The sequence below is a fragment of the Plectrocnemia conspersa genome, unplaced genomic scaffold (genome assembly GCF_051122295.1).
Source record: "Plectrocnemia conspersa isolate PC_06_02 unplaced genomic scaffold, ASM5112229v1 ptg000013l, whole genome shotgun sequence".
Classification (NCBI taxonomy): Eukaryota; Metazoa; Arthropoda; class Insecta; order Trichoptera; family Polycentropodidae; genus Plectrocnemia; species Plectrocnemia conspersa.
In genome coordinates, this window is record NW_028277177.1 from 29,599,288 (window position 1) to 29,613,063 (window position 13,776).

The following is a 13,776-nucleotide window of genomic DNA, read 5'->3' on the forward strand; positions in this document are numbered from 1 at the left end:
GCCGCCACAGTCCGTATTGTTCGTCCGTATTCGCAGCTTTTACATTTTTCTTATTGCTCTTTTGGCACATTTTGCATCTTGACTTGCACAGATAACACAAGAACTGAAAACCAGAGACTATGGGCAGTGAAGAATTTACGCAGATTGGGTGTTAGAGCAGCAGGAAGTCAGGGTATGGGGCAAAGAAAATTCTCATGTGATTTACGAGAGAGCGTTACACGCCAGAAATGAATGCTTTTTGAAAACGATGAAGGTCTGACTAACCGTCAACGGTGAGCGCTATAGGCGTATGATAACCGATTATTTTTGGCACGAAATCAAAGATAGTGATGTAAAGACACACATCAGATGCAACGTTGGATGTTTTACGTGAAAAGTTTCCAGATGGCATTATTTCACGTTTCGGAGAAGACAACTGGCCGCTGAGATCATGCTATGTATTTTTTTGTGAGTTTATGCTAAGATTTGTGTTTACGTTGACAAACCCGAAACGCTGGAGCATCTAAAAACAAACATTCGCTAAATTATAGCTAAAATACCGTCTGAAATGTACGAAAAAGTCATCGAAAAGATCGACTGCGATAAAAGGTTTAGATGTGTTTGTCGTCTGTTAGCTGCCTCGTCTTTCTGCAGTCTGTCGTTCAATCGGTAGTCTGCCCCTCTGGCTTTCCTGGGGTCATTCGACCAACGAAATATGTCAACGCCTTGAAAGAGTGAAATTTGATAAGTGGACATATCGAAGGTCAAATAATAACGGTGTTTTGACTTCTCTTTGAGAGAAAAAGTCGACTCGAATGCAAGATTAGCACTAGATCTGACTTAACTTTTCTTCTTAAATATAAGTCGGCTCCGAAAGACCAGTGTAACTCAACGAGGTGCTGCTGTCGTTGGGAATAATAACAGATTTAATCAGATTATAATGTTAATGTGTATTGCTTATTATGATTTTTTATTAATGGAATAAATAAAAAGTTATTATGTCATTGTGTATATTTATAAACAAATATAATTTACAGGCAATACAACCACATGAAAATAAATACAACTTTGATCTATTACGTGTTCATAAAGTTTAACTGACTTAAAACCCATAAAAATAACATTAATTATAGCCATTGAACAACAATAATTTAATATAATAATCACAACAAACATTATATTATAATACAATAGTAATAATTTTAGTTTTTTTTTATTTCAACACACATTCAAACCAAGTGCGCGCACAGTAAATATATTTTTTTTCATAAACACTTTATAACAACTTATTTACATTTATTTATTTTTTACGCCATTGTGTCAATTTTAAGATATTTACACAACAATGTGTTTTCAAAAAATATTTTCTCTTCATTTTTCGATTTATGTACATATATTAATAAAATATTTACATATAATATGTTTGTATAATATATGCTTTATTTATGTTATATCACAAATAAGATGGTTCAAAAAGGTTCTAGTACAAAAATAATTCTTGAAATAGTTTTCAATTGGATAAATTTTAATTTAGAGTGAGATGAAATTGCACTTTGATATATCATATCATAACAGACTAAGCAATTAGTATTATTATCAATCTATCCATCACTGTTTTATTCTTAAAATCCATATATAAATAAAGCTAATAATTGATCTTCAAATATGTCATGATATAACACAATAATAAATAATAATAAACATGTATAGAGAGATTCACTTAAATTATGATTGGAACTTTCACAATTTAACATCTTTGGTCTAGTTGACACATATAATAAGGGAGTGCTCATATAGAGTTTTTTTTAACAATTTCAAGTGAAATTTTATTCATCATAATCATTCACAACCATTCACATTTTTTCTATGCTTGAGACTGCATTTATTAAAAATCAGTCTCGTGTACTGGGTTCGTTGTTGTCCAAGAATGATGATGATATTTTAGGTATGATACAATAAGGCTATGAATTGATGTTTTTTTAAGGGCTCAAAATTATTTATTTTTAAAACATGCTGCATGAATTGCTATTGGATTTGTTCTTAGGATTAGAACTGACGAATCCACCGCAGCATTGCTCTTCGTGTTTTTTGTGATTTGTGTTTTTTGAGTTTTCCTTTTTTCCGTAGTTACCCTTCATCTTCTTTTTGCATGAAGAAGCTAAGGAGCGTTTCTCAACGTTGGAATTTGTGTAAGATATGAGATTGGAATCAGAATACGATGAAGATGGTGCGGAAGAGGCACTAGTCACTGAGGTTGCAGTATTTAATCTTGTAGCTTCTTTTTCTGTAAAAAATAATAATATTAATCTATGGTATCTGTGATCTGGATTTCGAACAATTATTATGAGGATGAGACAAATTAAATTTGAAACACTGCTATATGCAGCAGTGTTACTTGTGGGTTGAAATAGCCTCATTTCTGGTCCAAGATGTCCACAAAGTTCTAAAAGGTGGGTACTATAAAACGATGTTATTACAAAATATCGCAATGAGAATAGTTTTGTAGTTGTAGTATTAGTGCTGTTACGCTGAAGATTGGTACAGCTGGCCAATATGTCATTAAAATGTCGGCAGTTCTTTATCATTATCATTATCAAGGTGTTTTAGGGTCAACTTGATTGCTTGGACTCGCAACATTGTCATATGGCAGCTGTCCGCCGCCGCTCTGTCGTTATTCCCGCTTCGTTCATCGCTTTGAATACCTTCGCGTCATACATACAATTAAATAGATTCGTTGAGAGTTATTCATGGGGTGTTCACTGTTCTGACCAATGCTCGCACCTAACATGTCCAACGGTTTTGGTGCGAGAAAGATATTTGTGCACACATTTATCGACTATTTAGAAAACTGTGAAGACTTTACTAAATTAATATTTAACTCACCTTATTTTTTGTAGTATTTTTAATTTAGAATTAATAATTTACAGTTAAAGTGCTAAATTTCCATAAAGTATACAATGACTAGTTTTAGTTAAATCTAATGCTACATTTCATGTATACTTTCCCTAGGTAATGCATGCATTGTGTATGTTTTAACTAGTGAGTGTGTGAACTCTCAAACGTGTTCTATTATAGTTACATCGTCAACGAACATGATTTCACAAACGAGTGTGTTTCCTACCTACATGAAATATAAAAAAAGTGATTTCTCAAAAATGAAATATGTATTTACTCAATTATTAGATGCATTTTTCTATCTATTTTGGTCTATGAATTAGAGGTGGGTTTTAAAATCGATGGCATCTTACAATTTCTGAAAAAAATTTACAGTAAATCAGACACTGGATTTTACAGAACAGTTTTTTCAGTTGTTGATTGTGCGAGTTGGTTAAAATAACCTTTACACGATGTTCATTTTAAACTTCGCTGCTTAACTTCGTTGGCTACACCAACGCTAATGCACAGCTTATTTATTTTAATGCACACTACAAATAAAATATTGCTCAATCTAATATTTTTTTTATTCAGGGTAGATGTTTTTACTTAATGCTGATTTTTTATTAAAAAAATTACACGAGTTGAAAAACAATAGCATTATTCTATTTGTAGGTATAAAATTTTTATTAAAAAATATATTTTATATGTACTAAAAATTATTTAAAACAATTATATTTTTTTTCAATTTACATTAAAAGTAACAGTCATCACTATGATTTTTTGGCTCCATTTAACCATTGGTATTCCAAAGCAAAAATATTGATTTTTACCATGAAACCACTGTACCAGGTCTCCACGTAAATCGAAAAACTTTATGGGTGACCCAAAACTTCCTGTCCCTCAAATGTAAAAATAAGTAAAGTACAACTTTTCCAAAAAATCTGAAATGTTTCTGTTGCTTTTTTAACAAAGTTGTGTTTGAAATGATTTTTATATTTTAATATATTATTTTATGTTAATACATGTAATTAAAAAGATAATTACGATTTTTTGGCAATTCCAGTGCACGTTAGGTGAACATTTTGAATATTTTGACAAACACTGTACAGTTAGAGCATACAATAACTAGTTATATTGTTTATACTTTTTTTTGTGTACTGTAACTGAAATGATTCGACAGTGCATACATTGACTAGGTAATGTATGCATTATCGAAATTTCATAGTTTGTAACATACATAAAAAAGGATAAAATCTTAGATTTAACATAACTATATAATTTACACACCTATTTCGTTAGTTTCGGAATTACCATGAGCTTCGTCATTGAATCTTAAACTGCGAGTAACCGCTGGCGCTGAATATGAAGTTGCTAGAACTGCAGTCATGGCTTGCTGTAAAAAATAGTTTTAGTCAATATATGTTATGAAATGTATTACTACTAACCTTTATTATCCAGAATTCTAGCACTATATGATCATTACTATGCAACAATAACAGTTAATTAGGCGTCGGTCTCTCACTGTCGTGAGGTACCGCAGCTAGTAATAGATAATAACAGACTTTGTCTTCATCCAAAATTGCAATGAAAAGCAAAAGTATCTGAATTTTTAATTATATGTAGAAAATATTAAGTGTATTACGCATATTTTTGATCAAGAACGGACGAAAACAATAAATAGATAATAACATAGGAAAGAGATAAGTTCGGAAAAACTGTATTTTACTTTTCACAATTTTTGTGCATCACGCTCAAGTTAAATAAACGGGTTCGTCTTTAGTGCTTCTGCGAAAACACGAGCCTTAATCAATAGGTCAAACTCAAACAAACAAAGGTCTCTAATGTCTCCATAGTGCTAATTAAAGTTTCGAATAACTACTCGTTTGCCGGTTAACTCACTTCAGCGAATTCATCTTCTTCGTCCGCCACGTGCGCCAAAACTTCTCTGGTTTTCGCTGGGGCCGTAGAAAGCCTGAAAATATGCCCTCTGGCCGGAGAAAACTGTTTTTCGGAAGTGGTTTTCTGACTGTGGAGATCGAGAAACTCGTCAGTTTCTGAAACCAGCGACCCGAAGTACTCAGCCGGGGAGTAGGCGTACAAAGTTCCCACGGAATTCGATCTGGATTCTGAAACGTTAAACCACGTCGTCACAAATTCGATTGTCGCTTAATTAACCCTTGTAAGAGTAGATAGAAAAGGTGAATATTGCCATAGGTCAAAGTCTCATCATATTTTGTGTACATAGAATATTGTTTGTGATACAAAACAAGCATTGTGCATGTGAACATATTTGTAAATGATATATTAATGGGATGGGAAAGAATTATGGTGTAACATATGTTATTTACGTTTTTTTATTTAAATATTATTGAATTTTTGTGAAATTTTAAATACGTCAGAAAACACAAGAACATTTTCGACATTTTCGCTTTTATGTATTAAAAGACATAAATGCGTAGTGAATTTCAACGTCGTTCCTTATTATATATTTAAAGAGAGAAAATTCGACGTTAAAGATGCATGTCTATCTATAAAATCAAATCCATGCGAGATTGGTCGAGCACTAAGCCTTTCTGCCACTACAGTTTTAAGACATTTACGAAGACTTACGAAGACTGCAGCAATCAGCCGATTAAAGAAAAGTGCATGGACTTGTGATTCATTACTTAAACGCAAAGAAAATAAACTTCTCAAACAATTCATCACTGGTGATAAAAGATAGATTCAGTACAAAATATAATGGTCACAGTTAGTGTTTCTCCTCGAGAATTATTTCTCGATAATTGCTCGAGAAAAATATCGAATCGAGAATTATTATTTCTCGAGAAATTTTGTGAAGCATTTTTTATTATATAAGATTAAATTTGTATGAATATTGTTTATGGTTTACAACCACTGCCCTTTTTATAACGCTACATAAGTGAAGGCGGGTACATGCCTAATATGGATACTTATTGGAAGGTTATATTAGGGGTCTGGGAATGATAAAAATATGTTTACAAATTCTTAACACTCAAACTCGCTTTATTTTTGCTTAAGTTATAAAATAAGATTTTCAGATAAGAATTTTTTTCGAAAGTGTTCGTGCCAGATGTTTAATGCCTGCACTATACTCTCTGGAAGTTGTCCGAACCGAAGTTTACAATTGAAGTCGGCCGAGACCTACGAGTTCGAGTAAGTAACCACCCTGTCGCAAATTTCATATGCCGTCCGGACGGCGGCTTCTGTCACGTACAGCTCGCATATTTGCGCGCGATCGATAAATGTGCCAAATAATCGCAATTTTTAAATTGTCATATTATTAAAATTACGCTACTGATAATTATAAAAGTTTGTGTGGGCACTCACCAATACAATATCAGTGAAAACTTTTCGATTATAAATATTCAATTTACTTAAAATCTTTTTCGGCTTTTGCAAAATGCCATAAGGCATAAAAATTATACTTCAGAATACGAACACCACATTTGTGACTATCCTAGAATCTGTCGCCATTGATTCTAAATAAGAATTCGTTATGGTGTGACATTTATATAAGCTGATCTAGGAAAATGCATAAGGATTTTTTTTAACAAAATCAAGTACCACTAATTATTTTTTAATTATTTAATTTTATATGAAAAAAATATAAGAACAATATCTGTTATAAGAATATACTATCAAAAATATAATTAATCCCTTTTGGTGCCCTAAAATATTCAAAGATGGCAGTAAGAGTCTGTTGAAGTCACCGATAAGCATGTGGTATTATAACTTGACCACGTGACCACGATGCAGCGCTCGTCATGCGTGTTAACCTACGCACATACTGAAATTGAAGCGAGTTATTCGTTCTATCTCAGTTTGCGAAGCACCATATCATTATCTCTCTCACTCTCGTCACTTAACACGCGAGAGAGCGAAAGGGGAAGTATCTCACCACTCGCGCTTGAAAGAGCAGCTCCGACTTCAGACTCTTTGACTCCGGTCCTTTTGCCGACAATGTTCGGACGCGCTGGAATCTGGTCAAGTCGACTGAATTACCCCCAATTTACTTCCCGTTCTACAACAGAATCGAACTCGACCGTAGTAACCCACTATATTCTCCGTCCTTGGCCAACCTTGGCCAACTTCCAGAGAGTGTAGTGCAGGCATAAAAATATGCATACTTTTTTGGAAGATCAAAAGTATTTGAATGCACAATATTTTTTTTGCGATTTTCTATTACTCTAACCGGCCGGCGGCTTTATCTTTGCTTTGGTGATCTAAGAATCTGCTCCGATAAGAATAAATTACTCATTGGAATCGTCAGAATGTAGAACGATTTAGGGATATTTTTTTCAATAATCCAAAAAGTTTTTTTTATATTGTTTTTGTAAAGTAGCAATAGCTGTTATTGACAATTGTCTTACGATTATTATTGACAACCGAAGGGATCCTAATTTTTTTTATTAAATAATTGAAAAATATCAATTCTGAGCTAAGATCTAAATTTCAACAGGCAATTAAAGAGAAATTATATAATCAAAGAAACCAGACATTGATGTCTCATTAATTAAATATTTGAAAAATCAAAAAACAAGCACGTGTACTGCACGAAGTCTGGATACACACTGTAGGTGGACGAAAAGACCGGATAGACACTTATATGGAAGGGGAAACGTATGGGAGTTGGGGAAACAAACCCTAAAGAATGATTTAATATAGCATATATATGTATGTATTATACATAAAAACAGTTTCACTGTACTTTTTATTTTACTAAATGTCAATATTAAAAGTAAACTGTGCCAGACCGTTTTTTTTTCATTATTTGTCTAGTAATCAGCACATAAAAATTTATATAAATTACTATTTACATTCAAGACAAATTTTATATCGTAGGCTTGTGTAATAAGCCGACGAAAAGTTTTTTAAAAATCGTTTTATACGAAAAGATGTTATATTTACTATTTCCATAATAATCGGTTTTGATCTTCTATCTTCCAGCAGTGTAACTTTTGCAGCCAGTTAGATGCTGGAAGATCTAATTTAAATTTATTATAAAAATCGGTATAAAAACATATAGGTTTCAGTATCGGGTGGCTTGATCAAATTCTGGCCGTATAGTTAAAATATTCATTCAATAAAGTGTTTGGTGATGGAACGTGTCACATCTTTTATAATGAAGCTTTGATGAATCAGGGCATTTTATAGCAAATCGAATTTTTGCTTAACTACACCTTTAACCCATCCCTTTTCAAATGTTAATGTTTCAAGGTGGCTCTCAGAAAATTACAAATAATAATTTTAACAATGCTTATCGATGCGAGGCCATTCGTATTTTTAATATTTGATTTTCAAAGCATATGAAAAAATGTTTTATTGATTTTTGTGGTAAATAAATATGAGTTATTTGAAGGCATTCAAAAGGGAGCAATTAAAATATGTGAAAGATTAAGATACTTTAAGATTCAGTAAAAATAAAGCTAGTACAAAAATGTATCCTAATTGCTCACTTAAAAATAAAAATATTATAGAAATAAAGCAGCGATATTTAGGAACCAGAGAGCCGAATATTAAGGCATTCGCGTTTTAATTAGTCATTAAAATAATTATTTTAAGAACCCTCTCGGTGGTAATAAGAGAGCTGACGGTAAAAAAAGTTTTTTGTGAGACAGTTGATCGTTTCATTTATATATTATTATATTTTAACCGAAAATGGTTTAAAAAACGATTTAAATTGCGACTAACTTCATGCGTTATACACGGATTTGTGTGTTTATTATATCAATTAGAGAATGATTCTTTGTTGTGAAGACTCTAATCTAATAATTTAATTTGTTACCTTTGTTGGAATTTATCTTGATCGGCGAGCTGACAACGCTTCTCCTGGCCACTTCGTTCAAGGTAACCGGAGAATAGATTTTCCTCTCATCAGATAGCGCAGATTTTTCTCTCGCGCTCTCTGCAGAAAGAGCCTCGGTGCGCCATGCTGATTTCGGTATCAAAATCTTGCCTAGGGGAGGTTTGCAATCCCTTTTCAGCAGCCAGTACGTTTTCATAGCACCTAAAATTAGATTAGTCACACACGAACGATTGAGTTTTGTTGGTGACTATTGAAGCTTAGAATGGCTTACCTTTTCCCTTGACCAGAATCTCACCCCTTTCCTCCACGTGATATGCTTCGGATAACGATTCCCTCGTTGGTTGTGATATGTGTATTTTCATTGCTTCTGAAGTGGATTCCATTCTGGACGCTGTATTTACAGAGTCTCCGAATAAGCAATATCTGATTTTAATAAAAAGTGAAAAAGTTTCATGATTTTCTTCAAAGGATTTCTAGGAATGTTTTAATATACTAATATAAAGTATTTATTTCAAAGCATATTTTAAAATCCGAGAAATTACAATATGATAGTGATGTAATATGTAGTATATATTAAACTTATTTAAAGGAACTAGACCTTATATGCAAATAACTAATGATACAGATAAAATTTATGTTAAATTTCAGATAAATAAATCACACTTAGTATATAATTGCGATATAATTAATAGATTATAAAAATTAATTAAAACAATTTATGTATGATTTTTTAGACACCCAGAAATAAATAAAAAAATATAACTTACCTAGGCATTTTTAAGCCCACGATTCCAGCAACAACTGCACCTGAATGTATACCAACTCTGATTTGAAGATGAGACCCTAAAAATATTTATATATAGGTACATACATTTTAAATGTAATGCTAAAATTAATAGTAATATATATGTATTATATACATTTAATAATAAATATATTTTATAAGGCTTACTTTGCTGATACTTATTTATTTTATTAAAATTCATTTAAAATCAATATATAACTTTGTAAAATTTTGCGAAAGTTGTAGAGCTTTGTGAGAATTTAAAGAATTGCGAAAAAATATTAATTTAACATATTTAGTAATGAAATTTCAGAAAATATAAAAATTATATACTCATTACCTAAGTATGATACTATTAATCAATGATATAAATTAAAAATAAGAAATAAAAATATTATTAAAAATTAAATTTCACATTAATTCTAAAAATTAGTATTATGATACTTTAATTTAAATGACTTTGATTAATCCCTAAATTTACTACATTATATTTTTATTTATAAAACATATAAATTATTAATGTCTATCTAAACAATCTGAAACATATTCTAAAAATAAATTTCTGTATGAAAGATTATTATATTATTATTTTATATATACTAAATATACTTTATTTTTAATATAAATATTATTTTACCTGTCGATGGGTCCTTCAAATCCGTAATAGCCTCTACCATATCTAATGCCATGTCGCAAACCATTTCAGCGTGATTATCCTCTTTGTCAGGAGCTCCACTCACAACCATATAAGCATCACCGATTGTTTCAACCTAAATGTTACAATAAAACTGTTTATTTGCTACTAAAATAATATATATAACCCTCAAGTACCTTATAAACTTTGTTTCTCTCAGTGAGCGTATCAAATATAGAATACATAGCGTTTAACATAGACACAACCTCCATAGGAGTAATTCTACTGCAAATCTCAGTGAAGGTAACAACGTCGGAGAACAACACTGACACTGAATCAAATATCTATAAATAATAATAATTAGTTCTCTCTCTATCTCATTTTGGCATCGGCTTTATCTGTTTGATTAGTCGTAAACTTACTTCGCAAGTATCGATGGGACTTTCGCCTTTTCTTAATCTATCAGCAACTTGTTTAGGAATCATCTGATATAGTAGCTCGTCGGTTCTCCTCATCTCTTCGTCTAACTTTCTCATGGACTCTTCTAACTTTTTGCTCTTTTGCTGCTCTTGATCCAAAGCTAATTTCAACTCGACTGATTGTTGAGTTCCGGCTAACATCAAATCTCTAATTGACACATAAATAATATATTTATAATAATTATACCCTATATATATTTGTATCTGCTCTTTCTATTATTATATACACGATTTTATACATGTATTAAGAATCGATAATTCACCTGCTAAAATCATGCATGGATAAATCGTTGATATAAAGACCGGTGCTGATCAATGAAGTCAAATCAGGCATCACAGGTGTTCCCAAATACATCATCATTTTCCAATTTTCCATGTATATCATCTGACCTATAAATTACGGGTCATTTTTAATTAAATGTTAATAATGACATATTAGACATTCACAATATGCATAATAAAAATACTGTAAGTGTAAATAAATAAATATTAGATATATATTTTTTTACTATACGAAAATTACTTACAAACTAAAATTGCATTTGTGTAATATATATATATGTACTTAAATATAAAAAATAGTTTAAAGTGCCAAGTGATTTTACTAATAATAATAGTAGGAATATAATACATTTTAATCAATGCAGGGATCGATTTAATGCAAAATATTAAAGCATAAAAATTTTTGAAAAATATAGAATGGGGACTATACTATGTGCCAAAAAAAAAACTAAAATTGCTATATATATATATGATTAAAATTAATTTATAAATATTTATACAAAAAAAAATATAATTTAATATTAAATTAATTTATAAATATTTATACAAATATAAATATAGTAATATGCATAATATATTATTTTACCGTAACATACAATGTTTAATATTTTTATAAAAGTGCCAAAAATTACTAATTAAATCGTTCGATTTTCTTGTATACCTTTCAGTCTAATGTTTATATGATTTTTTTTCGTCTCAGACTTTTTACGACCTTTCTTTTGCTGCTCTGTATAATAGTAAATATATTAAAAATTTAGAGGTCGTTCCATTCTGTTTATTCAATTTTTAATAAATAATATTATATACATATCTTACCTTTTAATCTTAAATTTCTTTCCTGTATAACATCTTGCTCCTCCAATATACTCTTTTCCTTATTTCTATCTGCTGGTTTTTCAGTAAAGACAGCTTCTACTGTTACCAGTTCGAATATATTATTCGTTCTATTTAAAATCTATAAATAAAAATATATTAATAAATAATATATGTAGCATAACTCAATCTATAAATAGAGAACTCACGGTGTGAAATTTGAATGATATCAAAGGCCTCACAAGATCGAACCAATTGGTTATTTTTTTACCTAGTAAATCTGGTAATATTACCATCAGAGAGTTTCCGATGCTTCTCACTATCATGTCCGAACTAATGAACAATACATATATTATTGAGTATCATAATATATACACAGTGCATTAAAGCCTTACCCAAAGACGATACAAAAAGGAAATATTTCAAATAGAACCGAAGCACTTATTGGAAGATGTTTCTCTTCTCTAGTCATCGCTAATGATGCTAAAGTGAAAGCTCTATTGTCAAATGTGAGTTGAAAGGTCACATGCACTGTATCGAACAACAATTCCTCCTTCACTAACTCTATGTGCATTTCTTTATGATAAAAATGCATCGCAACCTAAAAATAAGTAAATATTATTAAAGTCTAATAAATAAATAAATTAAATTTTAATACAAACCTCTCGGATTTGCCCCATGGTGTAATAAACAAATCCTCTCCGTTTGCTCCGATAGTGCAAAGTGAGTCCCTGACGAGTTTCATTCTCGCATATGAAACTCGGAGCTTTCATTCTCGGATATGAAAACTTCAGATATTCGTGAAGATTGTCCAATCCGTTGAGGAAATCTCTCATGTGCCTCCCAAGGACCGATAATACCCTGTCGTATCCATATTGACTTACAAATCTGACGAAGTATACTCCCATCTGATCGAAGAATTCTTTTTCTGATACGCCGAGAACCTAGCGAAAGAAAAATCTTATTTGTTATCAAGATATAAATAAATGAAAAAAAATCGGCTTTAAATTTATTATCATTTTGATTAACTTTTTTATAATGTCCTGGACTATCAGGTAAATATTAAGAGTAGATTTTTTAAATAATTTTTATTGCCTAATTAAAATATTTCGCATAAAATATGATTTCAGAAAATTTTTATATTTATTAACTCGTACCAATTATTATTAATTCAAGAAATTATATTACGATGTTAAAAATGATATAAAATGCTATTTATGTCATGAGGCCCAGGACCTGTGTTCGTCCTCGGCGGCCCTGAACTGAGCGTTCTATTTTCTTGATGGTAAAAACTTGTGAAAGGCGCAAAAGATTACTCTAAAACAGAAGGAAATATTTTGAGAAACCCTTAGCAATATTTTGTGACACGTCAAAAATATTTTCGTCATTTTGGCATCCTTAATAATTTCGTTTTGGAATTTATATTTGCACCGCTATTTGCACCGCTATTTGCATTCTCTTATTTTTAGATATTTGAGAAACTTCTTTTAACAGTTTCAGGCGTATTAGTGATTATATAAGACACTTTAATCCGACGATACATATCCATATTCAGTTGGAAAACATGTGTCATTTTAACTATTCACACATCACGCCTATTGAACATATATAGCAAGAATGTCACATTAAATTATGGGTGAGATTATAAACATACCTGTTGGGCTTTCTTTGCCAATCTCGGTAGAACATTTTCCGGAAAAACCTGATGGACGGAAAACGAGGGCTGGTCGACGCCTGCCTGACGTCTTATATCCTCCCATTTGTCCTCTCCGTATACCTGTCTTATGTATTCGGCCAAATTTTCCAGCAATAATCCGTACATGACGTGTTCTGAAACAGAAATATTTTATTGTAAAATATATCTATAATATTATTACGAATAAAAAAATATTCACAATTTATTAAAAGGGAGAATTTTCATGGAAAATATTTTATCATATTTGCTTTACGTCGCTTTGAAGAGATTGAACGTTTAGATATCTATATCTTACTGATATTATATAACGGTAAAATTTATGAAGAATGATAAGCTGAAAAAAACATCTAAATACACAGGGTAGCATGAAAACCTCTGTTAATGGTTAACAAAATTAAATCATTA

At 31.0% G+C, this 13,776-nt stretch overlaps 1 protein-coding gene across 1 annotated transcript; it reads right to left on the reverse strand.

The window, feature by feature from the left end:
• Window positions 1–1,598: 1,598 nt before the first annotated feature.
• On the reverse strand, window positions 1,599–13,497 carry Gyc88E (Guanylyl cyclase at 88E). Its single transcript, XM_088202048.1, has 15 exons — window positions 13,330–13,497; window positions 12,338–12,619; window positions 12,071–12,276; window positions 11,885–12,008; window positions 11,679–11,817; window positions 10,844–10,970; window positions 10,524–10,728; window positions 10,299–10,445; window positions 10,105–10,237; window positions 9,451–9,526; window positions 8,955–9,106; window positions 8,663–8,884; window positions 4,756–4,982; window positions 4,144–4,249; window positions 1,599–2,263 (listed from the first exon to the last, which is right to left on the reverse strand). Exons 1-15 carry the CDS (start codon window positions 13,495–13,497, stop codon window positions 1,983–1,985), a joined length of 2,595 nt encoding a protein of 864 aa, XP_088058174.1. The 3' UTR covers window positions 1,599–1,982.
• Window positions 13,498–13,776: the final 279 nt, after the last annotated feature.